The sequence below is a fragment of the Ursus maritimus genome, unplaced genomic scaffold (assembly GCF_017311325.1).
Source record: "Ursus maritimus isolate PB19 unplaced genomic scaffold, ASM1731132v1 scaffold_24, whole genome shotgun sequence".
Taxonomy (NCBI): domain Eukaryota; kingdom Metazoa; phylum Chordata; class Mammalia; order Carnivora; family Ursidae; genus Ursus; species Ursus maritimus.
The window spans coordinates 15,197,688-15,213,089 of record NW_024424897.1 but is presented as its reverse complement, the minus strand read 5'-3'; the positions used below and the strand labels follow the sequence as shown (position 1 = coordinate 15,213,089).

General features: G+C 39.0%; 1 protein-coding gene across 1 annotated transcript in view; it reads left to right on the top strand.

The window, feature by feature from the left end:
• Positions 1-15,402, top strand: part of TANC2 (tetratricopeptide repeat, ankyrin repeat and coiled-coil containing 2) — a 150,902-nt gene that overhangs the window by 59,356 nt on the left and 76,144 nt on the right. The window contains exon 6 of the mRNA XM_040640428.1: positions 2,599-2,732. Within this exon, the coding sequence (XP_040496362.1) occupies positions 2,599-2,732 (134 nt within the window). The remainder of the gene's footprint in view (positions 1-2,598; positions 2,733-15,402) is intronic.

The following is a 15,402-nucleotide window of genomic DNA, read 5'->3' as shown; positions in this document are numbered from 1 at the left end:
AAAGTAGTTGAAATTAACTTTCCAACCTATTCCAGTATTTTCCTTTGAGGCTTAAATATCACACCAGACTACATCTTATCTGAATAATCCCAGAGGTTAACTCTTTGAGTGTGTCAGAAAGAAAACCAGATAGCTAATGTCTCTCTGACTCCTCTGTATATCACTGCTGCAGATAACAGAATGGTAGAATCCTGCAGGACAGAATAAATCCCAAAGGCAAAAAGAGCTGTTTTCTAAGAAAGCTAAAGCTACCTGGGAGAGCAAGAGTTAATAGAACACAGCCTAGGTGTTCCCCAAAGCAGAGGTTCTTTAAAGGTAGTTCATTAAGTTATTCTCTGACATCCATTGCTTTTTATCTCCAGAGATACTCTAAAAATACCAGGACGCTGCTATTCTTGAGATAAATGTCCATATGTTGCGGCTGTAGATTTGCCCTGATAGTGAACTTTCAAAAACTTGAAGACGGTGTCAAAGGAGATAGACTATGTGGTTATGTATTTATCAGAATTACACAGAGCCAGCAGTCGCCTTGCACAAAATAATTTTCCTTGTAATCTGCCGAAGTCCAAACTACATCCTACCTCTGCCACCTTCCCAGAACCACCAGCCCTTAAGAAGGGTCAAGAATAAGTGACTGATAAAGTATGCGAGCTGTTTTTCGACATTAATCTGTTATCATGTAAGCTGGTGCTGGGGGTTTTACTGGCAGCAGCAGAATTTCTTTCATTAATGAGTAACAATGATGTCTGTATGGAGAGATGGCTTAATTTTTCCACAGAGTTTAATTTACATCAAGCTTGGATAGGTTTATTTGAATTCCCAGTGGCTTTCCTAACCCTCCATCAGTGATACCAATGATACAGTTGTAGAAATAATGAAAACAAGTTGGAAAGTCATTGGAGCTCCCAGCTTCCATCTCTTCATCATCTGCCTTCTTTCTTCCGCCCCTGCCTCTTCTACACTGCGCAGCACTGCTCTGAAAGATGTGAGCCGCTCAGCCTGCAGCCCTGCATCGCCGGGCCCCGTCCTTCCCCCACAGACACTCAGCCCCCGGCCCGCCCCCTCCTTGTCATTTCCCTGGGAAGGTACAGAAAAGCTGTCAGGGCAGGCACTAGCCTGTCATCCTGCTTTCCACCCACACCCCTTCCCAAACCTGACTCCCCCGTCAGTCTCCACCATCACCGTCATCACCCACCGCCCCCCCCAGCACAGACACACAAAGAATAAAAACATTCTGTAAAAATAGACCCATTGTGCAATTTAGGCATTATTACGTTAACTACAAGTATACTCAGTGCAGTAGTTAAGGAAGCTCTAATACAAAACTATCTTTTCCCATCACTAAGAGTCTCAGTGTAGGTATTATTTGAATTTGACATTTGCCAACAGCTGCCAAGCCCCCAGACAGCTGTTAAGTAAGTAACCCCTACCCTCCCTAGTCTATTCATTTCAGAAGTCTGTTTTGCCAGTTTGCTGTGCATATTGACTGCTGCCTACCTATGAACTTATTTCTCCTGTTTTCTGGGTGCTAAGCAGAGAGTAAAGATACTCCAACGAAAAGGAGGGCATCTCCAAAAGGCAGTGGCTAGAAGATGGAGGGTATTCAGGCAGTAATTGCCCACAAAATCAAATACCAGATAAAGGGGAATGGGGTGGGGAGAAGGAGTGAACAACAGAAGTGATACAGTGACAGTCACTGAGCTTTACCTCAGTTCACACGTTTTCAGTCTTTTTCCACTGCTGCCTCCCACTCCTGTCCTCCTACAGTTATTCTGAACTCGGCTCCGGTGACCAGAGAATTTACTCTCCCAGCTGGATGGAAGAAGTCTTAATTCAGTCCTACTGGTGGGGAGTTAAATGAGGACTACCTTCCCCTATTCTTCCTCCTTTTCAATGGCTAGTGACCATCAACAACCTCCTGATTTTGGTACCCATTGTTATACCATGATCTGTATCCATGTATATATAGTCTATAACTTCTAGTAGGAGATAAGACATTTTCTTAATAACCTGAACAAATGGAATTTTTTAAAAACAGCTTTATTAAAGTACAATTCACATACCACACAATTCACCCACTTAAATTGTTCAACTCAGTGCTTTTTAATATATTCACAAAGTTGTACAGCAATCAGCGTAATCTAATCTCAGAACAGTCTTATCTCCCCCTAAAAGAAATGCCCACTAGTGGTCAACCTCCATTCTCCCCCTAACTCCCTACCTTCACCCCTATATAACCACCAATTTACTTTTTGTCTCTATGGATTTCTCTGCTCTGGGAATTTCATACAAAGAGAATCATATAATAGATGGTCTTTTATAACTGGCTTCTTTGAGTGAGTGTAATATTCCATTGTATGGATATTCCATATTCCATATTTTAACCGTTTGTCAGTTGACATTTGGGTTGTTTTCACTTTTGCACTGTTATGGATCTTGCTTCTTTGAACATTTGTGTACAAGTTTTTCTATAGACTTAAGTTTTTATTTCTCGTGGAGTAGAATTGCTGGATCACAGAACAAATGGATTTAACCAATCTTCCTTTAATTCAGGGTTTTATGAATATCTCATGCAAACATCTCATCTTTTTAATCCAGATGTGGATGCCCACAGAGAGCTGCCACTCACACAGCCACCTTCAGCCCACTCATCCATCCCCAGTGGAAGCTGCCCAGGAACCCCAGAAATGCGCAGGCGGCAGGAGGAGGCTATGCGGAGACTAGCCTCGCAGGTACAATAGGGTTTCCCGGGTGCGGGCATGCCAGTTTCATCTTAACATCAAGGGGCAGAGGTAGGGGGACCCTTGGCAAAATGGACAGAAATGTGTACAGGTATACCATGAGACCATGGAGAAAAGTTTCTTTGCTGCTCCTAGAAAAATACTTTGTCATTAAGGAAAAAAGCCTTATTGTTTGAAAGGCCCTCAGAAATAACCAGAGTCCCATAATAAATAGATAAGGAAGTTGAGGCTCAAAGAAGTTGTATGATTCACCCAAATCACATTATAAGCACTCAGTAGTTTTTTATTTTTATTCCTAGTGCAAAGCTCTTCCTACTATAATATACTGTCCATAATATTTTTTATATGTTTGGGTTTTAAATTTCTGTTTTCATCAAAGTAACATATGCATGATTTTCAAAAATCAAATAATGCTCAGAGACTTATAATAAAAAGCGGCAATTCATTTTCCCTCCTCACCCCAAAGGCAGAGACTCTCAACCCCTGAGGCTGTTCTTCTGATCTTTACCTCCACTGTTTCTAAATAATATTCATACACTGCTGTAATTTTTTCATCAGTTTTATATATATTATCTCTTGCTGCTTCTTATGAATGGTGAGAATTTTAGGTCTTTCATTTTCCTTCCTCCCTCCATCATCTCAGTATCATTTTATCATGATTTTTGTCTGAATCCCCATTATAGTATTTTCAGTATTAGTACTGTGTACATATGGTTCATTGTGGAACCAAGGATAACATTTCCTTCCTGAGCAATTTTGTTTTTTCTGGGGTTATGAAATGCCTCAATTTAAATTTTGCTTATTCTTTTTTTTTTTTAAGATTTTATTTATTTATATGAGAGAGAAAGAGAGTGAGCAAGAGAGAGAGAACACAAGCAGAGAGGGGCAAAGGGAGAGAGAGAAGCAGACTCCCCGATGAGCGGGCAGCTAGACATGGGGCTTGATCCTGGGACTCCAGGATCATGACCTGAGCCAAAGGGAGATGCATAACTGATTGAACCACCCAGGTGCCCCATAAATTTTGCTTATTCTTGGCAGGTAGAGCATGTGACTCTTGATCTCAGGGTTGTGAGTTCAAGCCCCACGTTGGGTGTGTAACCTACTTTTTAAAAACTTAAAAATAAAGTAAAATTTGCTTATTCTTTTTCAGATCTATAGCTATAATCCATAATCCTTAATAGCTTGTAAAATGCCTCTCAGTACAGTTTTCCAAATCAGTTACAGTTCCCCTGAGACATCTATCTCAGAGCCTTCCATCCAGCTCAGCCTGGACCCAGGATGCTCTCGAGGCTCCCCACCTAGTTGTTATCCTGAAAATTCCCATTCCTTCTCTTCTGTGTTTGATCCCATGTCATCATCTTCTTTCTTGATTTTATTTCTCATTTTGGTGGAGCACGTCCACCAGTGGATTCCTATGAAATAATGCATGGGATGTAAGTTTTTAAAATTTAATGTTTCTAAAAGCATCTTTATTACATTCTCATACATTACTTTTTATTTGACATAATGTAATTCTAGGTTAAAAATTATTTCCCCTCAGAATTTTGAAGGCATTGCTCCATTGTCTTGAGCTTCTAATAATTTTGTTATTAAATGATATTCCTAAATCTTTTTTTATTAAACATTTTATTTATTTATTCGTCAGAATGAGAGAGAGAGAGAGAGAGCACAAGCAGGGGAGGAGCAGAGGCAGAGGGAGAAGGAGATTCCCCACTGAGCAAGGAGCCTGATGCAGGACTCAATCCCAGGACCCTGGAATCATGACCTGAGCCAAAGGCAGACGCTTAACCAACTAAGCTACCCAGCCGTCCCTTATTTCTAATTCTTTATACCATTCTTTCTCTCCAGAAACTTTCAGGATCTTCTTTTTTTATCACCATTGTTCTTGGGCCTTTTTTCCATTTATTCTGTTGGTACCTAGCAAGCCCTGGTGATACTCTTTGATTCTGGGAAATGCTTTTGTATTACTTACTGATAATTTTATTACGACCATCTGCTCTGTTCTCTCCTTCTACAACTCTTTTTAATCAAAAATTAGATTTCTTATACTGATACTCTAGTTTTCTTTAGCTTTCTTTCCTGTATTCTACTTTTGTTTTTCTATTTTGGTTTTTTATTTACCTTTAAGACATTTTCTCAGCATTACCTTCCAGTGCTTTCACAAGGATTGGCTATCATAGTTTTAATTTCCAGTAACTCTTTTGCCCTAGTTGTTCCCTTCTTTTTTATAGCATTCTGTTCTTGTTTTATAGATGCAGTATTTTCTCTTATCTCTTCCTTTGTACTTAGGCACTGGAAAACTGATTGGAAGCTTATATGTATAGAGAGCTTAACTATATAGCAGTAAGATGACCCACCAGCCTTTACTAGAAATGCCCAAAAGTCAGTTTCATAAAGTTTTTCCCTTGTGCTGTTCTTCTCTAGCAAAAAATCCACACGTCTCTTTCCTGGAAGATATATATCTTGGGTATATATCTAGAGCTAGGCAAGAGAAGAGCTAGAGTTTCATCATTCAGTATGCAGACTTCTACTTAAGTCCTTCGTTTTCACTCCCGCACTTGACCCTTACCTATTCTGTGTCTGATATCCCTAAGTCTGTTCTCCCTGGTTTTGTTCCTCTAGTGAATATAATTCTCTTTCCTGTGGGTGTTGGGGAAGATAGTTACCTGGCTGGGCAGGATGGGTGTGGTTGTCTGGAGATCTAACTGCCCCTTTTATAAACTTCAAATAATTTCTGTGTTTTCAATTCTTTTCCTCACCCCCATCTTCCATAGTACCTGGTGCTTCTAACTCCTATGCTTTTCTGAGGTTTTACAGATGATCTGGCCTAGTCCTGTTGTCATTACTTCCAGCAGGCATTTATTTCACCTTCTCCTATCTGTTAAGTCATTTATGAATCCTACATCCACTTTCCAACCTTAGATATTATAATCTGAGATTATAGATAGATATCCCTATAGGTGGAGTTTGCATGTCTCTTTCTTGTTCTCCTTATTTTTGAGGATTTTCAAGAGAAGAGCAAGAGTTTAAAGGTGTCTGTTTCCAATAATCAGAGAAATCTCTTGTCATGGTTAATTGGTAATGAGGAACAGGGAGTCATCTGTAATATCATAAGGTTCTAATTTCTTCATAGAAATCCAGTCCAGCCCAGAGCTCAAAACAGCATATTTCCCCCAACTACATTTTACTATCCCCACTTATTGGGCTTTTGAAAACAGTCTCATATTTCCCTCATATTCATTGCTAACTCAGTGCAACTTTAAAAGACATCTGCTTTTTTCTAAATATTTTGTATAAACTAGCTCCTGCTTCTTCTTTAGAAGAATCAGAATAAATATCACCTTCGAAATACATTGAATGCTGAACTTCCATCATCATCATCAATTTACTCATTTAGAATGGATGTTTGAAATGCATCTAATACAAGACTGAAGTTAAGGCAGTGAACAAAACAGACACAGTCCCTGCTGTTACGTAGCCCATGTTCTCGCAGTGGGAGAAAACCAATAAACAAACATGTAATATGTCAGATCGTGATGAGTGCTGAAAAGAGCTCCAGGAATTACGTCTCCCCACATTGTCACTACTTAGTCTCTCTCTCTCATCAAGAGAAAAAGTCTCAAGATGTTTATGTTCAATATTTGGAAAATGTTACATATTGTTAGTAGGAAATTAGTGACTACAGTTAAGAAGTGATCTCATTTTAAATTCCATGATCATTTCAATCTTAAGCAAAATGTAAATAGATCTTTATTTTGCCTAGACATCTTTAAATTTATATTAAACATTGTATAAGAAATGGCCCTTTAAATTAAAATCGATGTTTATGTTCAAGATTTGGAAAATGTTAAATATTGCAAGTAGGAAATTAGTGATTATTTACCCTTACTCAAGAAACATATTTTAAATTTTACAATTATTTCTTCCTGAAGCAAAATATAAACGCACCTGTTTGCTCCTAGAGATAGGATAGTTCTAAGTTTATAGTAAATGTTGTAGAAGAAATGGCACCTTATTATCCCGGTAATTGTGCCATGTGTTACATTTTAAGTATATAAGTTTGTTCTTGGAACCATAGAGCAGAAGCCATCAATCTTGCTTCTCACTATAACAACCAGTAAGCAGAAGCCTTTTCAGTAAGATTTTCAAATCAATTAGTATTTTGATGAAGTAAGCTAATATATGTGAATTAAAAGTGTCTATGAGGGGCGCCTGGGTGGCACAGCGGTTAAGCGTCTGCCTTCGGCTCAGGGCGTGATCCCGGCGTTATGGGATCGAGCCCCACATCAGGCTCCTCCGCTATGAGCCTGCTTCTTCCTCTCCCACTCCCCCTGCTTGTGTTCCCTCTCTCGCTGGCTGTCTCTATCTCTGTCGAATAAATTTTAAAAATCTTAAAGAAAATAAATAAATAAATAAATAAAAGTGTCTATGAAAAACCTCTTGGTTCAGTAGACAAAGTTCTTAGTGCCAGTTCTTATATATCAGTAATTATCATTGATATATTCAGGACATGCTGTTAGGTGGGGAGGAAAGGGCAAAGAAGTAACTATGGGACGCCGACTTTCCTGTAAGAAAAAAAGGGATATAAAAAAAATACACATGTACCTGCTTATTTGTGCAAAAGAAACACAGGAAGGATAAACCAGAAGGAAAAAGATACTGGTTACCTAAAGCAGTGGGTGGGAATGGAGAATAGAAAGAAATGGGTAAAGGAAATGGGGTACCCATTAAGATGAAGAGGGATGTGACATTCCTTTGCACGTATCTTTTTGTATATCTGTGACTCTTAGAAATATAGTGATGTTTCACATACCCAAAACATAATTAAAAACAACCAGTAGGTTGGGGGCGGGGGGAGCCCAAAGTGGAATGCCAACATTCGCAACCTAACTGTATTTCAAGATTTTATCCATTTATTTAGAGAGAGTGTGAGAGAGTGCACACACGCAAGGGCGGAGGGGAGGGGCAGAGGGAGAGAGAGAATCCCAAGCAGACTCCATGATGAGTGTGGAGCCCATTGCAGGACTCAACCTCACAACTCTGAGATCATGACCTGAGCCAAAATCAAGAGTTGGACGCTTAACCAACTAAGCGACCCAGGTGCCCCAAACCTAACTGTATGTCAAATGAATCACATGACCACAATGAAGAAGGCAGTTTGGAAGACAGCATCTTGACTGAATACTGTAAGGCTAAAGACAAAAAGAACTGTGCCTAAATGCTATATTCTGATTAATAAATGTGTTTCTCACAGGGGTATGGTTATTAGCAATTCTGAAAATCCTACATGTATATATTAGAATTGATTGGATATATAAAAATATCGTAAATAGCAACCCCAGGTTTCTCATTGTTGGAGAAAGAGGTTAACAAATGAGGAAAGGGATATCTAAAGTGAGCCAGGTGGCACTGGATTGAAATCTGAGGTATCAGTGTATACTCACAATTTTTGTATGTGTATCTTCTTGAAAGGACACAGATACCAACCTGAAGGAAATCCTCATGACTGAAGCTGGAACAAAGTAAACAACAAAATAAATATAGTATTGGATATAACCAATGGAATAAAATAAGTCCATATTTACTAAATCACTCAAGTAAATACATGGGGGAGAAGGGACAGCTCTTTCTTCCAGTAGAATTATAATAGTAAATGTAGAAGGAAAGAGGGAGGAAATAGAACATCACTCTCAGGCAAACACTACGTGATAATCGTTGCAGACAAGATCCACTGATGGATACTAAAGTCAGTGGGCAAAAGTTTGAGGAGAAACAGGATTTGTATTGTCTCAAAGTGTCTCCCGCAAGATATCTATTAACTACAAAGGGAAAGAGAATAACTTTACAGTAGAGAAATCTGGCAGAAACCGTTACCTTAACCAAAGTGATCAAGGTCAGTGTCTCCAGTAACAAGACACATCAGCATCGTGGTCCCCATGATACGATCTACTGAGAAGGACACAACATTGCTTTTGTGGTATTCTTGCCCAGAAATCTCAGCTGGACTATGAGGAAAACATCAGACAAAGTCAAATTGACATTCGCCAGAATAACTGATCAGTACACTTCAAAAGTGTCAAGGTCATGCCCATTCATTTGCTGTCCACAAGAGACTCATTTTGAACCTAAAGATACATTCAGACTGAAAGTAAAGGGATGGAATACCATCTTTCACGCCAATGGACCTCAAAAGAAAGCTGGGGTAGCAATTCTCATATCAGACAGATTGGATTTTAAACCAAAGACTATAGTTAGAAACACAGAAGAGCACTATATTATTCTTAAAGGATGTATCCAACAAGTGGATATGACAATTATAAATATATATGCCCCCAACAGGGGAGCAGCAAGATACACAAGCCAACTCTTAACCAGAATAAAGAGACATATAAATAAAAATACATTAATAGTAGGGGACCTCAACACTCCACTATCAGAAATAGACAGAACACCCTGGCAAAAACTAAGCAAAGAATCAAAGGCTTTGAATGCCATACTCAACGAGCTGGACCTCATAGATATACACAGAACACTACACCCCAGAACCAAAGAATACTCATTCTATTCTAATGCCCATGGAACATTCTCAAGAATAGACCATGTTCTGAGACACAAAACAGGTCTCAGCCGATACCAAAAGACTGAAATTATCCCCTGCATATTCTCAGACCACAACGCTTTGAAATTGGAACTCAACCACAAGGAAAAATTTGGAAGAAACTCAAACACTTGGAGACTAAGAACCATCCTGCTCAGGAATGACTCGATAAACCAGGAAATCAAAAATCAATTTAAACAATTTATGGAGACCAATGAGAATGAAAATACAACAGTCCAAAACCTATGGGATACTGCAAAGGCAGTCCTAAGGGGGAAATACATAGCCATCCAAGCCTCACTCAAAAGAATAGAAAAATCTAAAATGCAGTTTTTATATTCTCACCTCAAGAAGCTGGAACAGCAACAGAGGGACAGGCCTAATCCACGCACGAGGAAGCAGTTGACCAAAATTAGAGCTGAAATCAATCAAGCAGAAACCAGAAGTACAGTAGAGCAGATCAACAGGACTAGAAGCTGGTTCTTTGAGAGAATCAATAAAATTGACAGACCACTGGCAAGACTTATCCAAAAGAAAAGAGAAAGGACCCAGATTATTAAAATTATGAATGAAAAAGGAGAGGTCACGACGAACACCATTGAAATTGGAAGGATTATTAGAAATTTTTATCAACAGCTATATGCCAATAAACTAAGCAATCTGGAAGAGATGGAATCCTTCCTGGAAACCTATAAACTACCAAGATTGAAACCGGAAGAAATTGATTCCTTAAACAGGCCAATTAATTATGAAGAAATTGAGTCAGTGATAAACAACCTTCCAAATAACAAAACTCCAGGCCCGGACGGTTTTCCTGGGGAATTCTACCAAACATTCAAAGAAGAAATAATACCTATTCTCCTAAAGCTATTTCAAAAAATAGAAACAGAAGGAAAGCTACCAAACTCATTCTATGAGGCCAATATTACCTTGATCCCCAAACCAGGCAAAGACCCCCTCAAAAAGGAGAATTACAGACCGATTTCCCTAATGAATATGGACGCCAAAATCCTCAACAAGATACTTGCTAATAGAATCCAACAGTACATTAAAAGGATTATCCATCACGATCAAGTGGGATTCATACCTGGGATGCAAGCGTGGTTCAATATTCGCAAATCAATCAGCGTGATACATCATATCAACAAGAAAAGACTCAGGAACCATATGATCCTCTCAATCGATGCCGAAAAAGCATTTGACAAAATACAGCATCCTTTCCTGATTAAAACCCTTCAGAGTGTAGGAATAGAAGGTACATTTCTCAATCTCATAAAAGCCATCTATGAAAAGCCTACTGCAAATATTATTCTCAATGGGGAAAAGCTGGAAGCCTTTCCCTTAAGATCAGGAACTCGACAAGGATGCCCACTCTCGCCACTATTATTCAACATAGTACTAGAAGTCCTTGCAACAGCAATCAGACGACAAAAAGGGATCAAAGGTATTCAAATTGGCAAAGAAGAAGTCAAAATGTCTCTCTTTGCAGATGACATGATACTCTATATGGAAAACCCAAAAGAAGCCACTCCCAAACTATTAGAAGTTATAGAGCAATTCAGTAACGTGGCGGGATACAAAATCAATGCTCAGAAATCAGTTGCATTTCTATACACGAATAACGAGACCGAAGAAAGAGAAATTAGGGAATCCATCCCATTTACAATAGCACCAAAAACCATACGTTACCTTGGAATTAACTTAACCAGAGACGTAAAGGACCTATATTCTAGAAACTATAAATCACTCTTGAAAGACATTGAGGAAGACATAAAAAGATGGAAATATATTCCATGCTCATGGATTGGAAGAATTAACATAGTTAAAATGTCCATGCTACCCAGAGCAATCTACACTTTCAATGCTATCCCGATCAAAATACCGAGGACATTTTTCAAAGAACTGGAACAAATAGTCCTTAAATTTGTATGGAACCAGAAAAGGCCCCGAATCTCCAAGGAACTGTTGAAAAGGAAAAACAAAGCTGGGGGCATCACAATGCCGGATTTCGAGCTGTACTACAAAGCTGTGATCACAAAGACAGCATGGTACTGGCACAAAAACAGACACATAGACCAATGGAACAGAATAGAGAGCCCAGAAATGGACCCTCGGCTCTTTGGGCAACTAATATTTGATAAAGCAGGAAAAAACATCCGGTGGGAAAAAGACAGTCTCTTCAATAAATGGTGCTGGGAAAATTGGACAGCTACATGCAAAAGAATGAAACTTGACCACTCTCTCACACCATACACAAAGATAAACTCCAAATGGATGAAAGACCTCAATGTGAGACAGGAATCCATCAAAATCGTAGAGGAGAACATAGGCAGCAACCTCTACGACATCGGCCAAAGCAACCTTTTTCATGACACATCCCCAAAGGCAAGAGAAACAAAAGATAAAATGAATTTATGGGACTTCATCAAGATTAAAAGTTTCTGCACAGCCAAGGAAACAGTCAGAAAAACTAAGAGGCAGCCCACGGAATGGGAGAATATATTTGCAAATGACACTACAGATAAAGGACTGGTATCCAAGATCTACAAAGAACTTCTCAAACTCAATACACGAGAAACAAATAAACAAATCAAAAAATGGGCAGAAGATATGAACAGACACTTTTCCAATGAAGACATACAAATGGCTAACAGACACATGAAAAAATGTTCAAAATCATTAGCCATCAGGGAAATTCAAATCAAAACCACACTAAGATACCACCTTACGCCAGTTAGAATGGCAAAAATTGGCAAGGCAAGAAACAACAATTGCTGGAAAGGATGTGGAGAAAGGGGATCCCTCCTACATTGTTGGTGGGAATGCAAGTTGGTACAGCCACTCTGGAAAACTGTGGAGGTCCCTTAAAAAGTTAAAAATTGAGCTACCCTATGACCCAGCCATTGCACTACTGGGTATTTACCCCAAAGATACAGACGTAGTGAAGAGAAGGGCCATATGCACCCCAATGTTCATAGCAGCATTGTCCACAATAGCTAAATCGTGGAAGGAACCGAGATGCCCTTCCACAGATGAATGGATTAAGAAGTTGTGGTCCATATATACAATGGAATATTACTCAGCTATCAGAAAGAATGAGTTCTCAACATTTGCTGCAACATGGACGGCACTGGAGGAGATAATGCTAAGTGAAATAAGTCAAGCAGAGAAAGAGAATTATCATATGATTTCTCTCATCTATGGAACATAAGAACTAGGAAGATCGGTAGGGGAAGAAAGGGATAAAGAACGGGGGTGTAATCAGAAGGGGGAATGAAGCATGAGAGACTATGGACTCTGAGAAACAAACTGAGGGCTTCAGAGGGGAGGGAGGTGGAGGAATGGGATAGGCTGGTGATGGGTAGTAAGGAGGGCACTATTGCATGGTGCACTGGGTGTTATACGCAACTAATGAATCATCGAACTTTACATAAAAAACCAGGGATGTACTGTATGGTGACTAACATAATATAATTAAAAAACATTAAAAAAAAAAGTGTCAAGGTAATGAAAGACAAAGACCAGGAGCTCTTACAGACTACAGGAGCCTGAGGAAAAATAACTAAATGCAATACAGGGACCTGGATAGAATCTTAGAACAGAAAAAGGGCATTATTGGAAAACTAGTGAAATTTGAATAATGCCTTTAGTTAATAATATTGTGCTAGTGTTGTTTCCTAGTTTTGATAATTATGCTATGGTTATGTAAGATATTAATAAAAAGAGAAGCTGGGTGAGGGATATACAGAAACTCTGTGTACTACTTTTGCAGCATTTCTGTAAGTCTAAAATTAGTTCAAAATAAAAAGTTAAAAAATAAATAAAAGTCCTACTGCAAAAAAAAAAAAAAAAAAAAATCTCCAAGCTGGAAAATTACTGAGGCAGAACCCAAGTCTGGAAGCTATTCTTAGCTTCCAGCCCCAGGGTAAGGATTAGAGTCAGAGTTAAGGGACAGAGAAAGGCAAGAAAAGGTTGTTATTCATACTAAACCTCCAGGTCCCTGGAAATATTAGAAGCCACACTAAAGTGTTGGAAGGGATGTGCTGAGCAAGAGGTCAGTCAGCTGGGGATGAGGGAATTCAAGGATAATGAAAAGGAGACACGGAGTGAGACTAGGAGAGCACACCTGAAGGATGGGTATTTGCGACATTAGAATTTAAATGGTACAAATATCGGTCATTATGTAAATCAAGTTTTTATTCCAAATGAATTCCAGATAGTCAGAGCTGTCCTTTTCTTTTTGTGAGATTAGCTTAATCCTGTCACAGATTATTCGTTTGAAGTAGAAAACTGTCTTTGGAGAGTGAAGGGCTGGGATTTTTAACACAACCCTGACAGATTTGCTGCCACCCAATTATTTGATGAGGCCCTTTGTTGAGGATTTTAATTCATCTTATGATTTATTGTATACAGCACTAAATCAAAGCTTTTTATTTTATTTTTTTTAAAGATTTTATTTTTTAAGTAATCTACACCCAGTGTGGGCTTTAAACCCACAACCCCAAGCTCGAGTCACGTGCTCCACAGACTGAACCATCCAGGGGCCCCAAATCAAAGTTTCTTATACCCAAAGCTATGCTGACTTCCAGTCTTTTGCCTATATAGCCTACAAACCTGTCTTTTTCTTTCTTCCCTCTTAGGAGTAATCAAAAATTTACTTTCTATTCGGGTGTCTGGGTGGCTCAGTGGGTTAGGTGTCCTACTCTGGATTTTGGCTCAGGTCATGATCTCAGGGTCATGAGATCAAGTCCTGCATCAGGCTCTGCGCTAAGTGTGGAACCTGTTTAAGAGTCTCCGTCTCCCTCTGCCACCCCCCGGCAAATAAATAAATAAATAAAATTTACTCACTATCTTTCCCAAAGAATTAATATAATTCTGGTCATATCAGACATACTCTGGCTAGAATTATTTAATAAAAAAGTCTAGGGATTTGGGACGCCTTTGGCTTAGATCATGATCCCAGGGTCCTGGGATGGAGTCCCGTATTAGGCTCCTTGCTTGGCAGGGAGCCTGCTTCTCCCTCCGCCTCTGCCTGCCACTCCCTCTGCTTGTGCTTGCTCTCTCTCTCTCTGACAAATAAAGGAATAAAATCTTAAAAATAAATAAATAAAGGAATGGGGCATAAGTTTAAAAAAAGTATAGGGATTTAACATAAGAAAACCTTGAAATGGACAGAAATTAATAATATGAGAGGCATAGCTGAAAATGAAATTTCAGCGAATCACCCTGAGAGACAAGAATTCAAGGAGAATTCTACCTGCTGATTTATTGGGGGCAGACTTACTCTGAATCATTTCCAAGAAGTTGGAATGATAGTGACTGAAGATAGGTGGCCATGTTAACTTTCTCAAAACTATAGGGAAAAATCTAATACCACTGAACACTGGTGCAATGAGAGACCGAAGGAAAAAACCACATTAGCGACTTGTTTCCTATTTGTATATGTAGGAAAAGTTGTAGATGATGTCAATAGACAATTTGGAGGAAGTACCAAATAGGTTTGACAAATGCACCTGTGTTTGTCAGTTACTTACGTGTGCATGTTCTGAAATGTCTAGTAAATAACCTATTTTGAGCCACAGTGCAGATATCGTGAAGGTGTTGAATGGTCTTTCTGCCTGAATTCTGCAAAGCAGTCAAGACTTTTTATTTGAAATGCTGAAGAAACATTTTAAAATAAAAGAAAGAAAGGTAGCCACAGAAGGAGTAACTTTAGCAACGTCCTTTGTTAGATAAAACCTCATTCAGCCAAGGGCACAGATGATTTTTAATAAAATCAGTAAGAGAAACCTTTTCCTAAATTGCAGAATTTTTATCTTCAAACTTCTATCCCATTACTTTAGGTAAAGGGTAAGTTACAGCTGATTTGCTCAGCTGTGCTTCACCTCGACATGTGGAAGCAATCAAGGTAAAATAGGATGAAAGTTCATATTGATTCAGAGGTTTGCTGTTTGCTTTTTATGAAGTAGATATATGTATCCATGTGGATATAACCACTGACATTCTTCACTGTTCCTTGAGAGGGCAGATCAGTTGCTGCCAGGTTTTCTCTTTGGTTCCTTG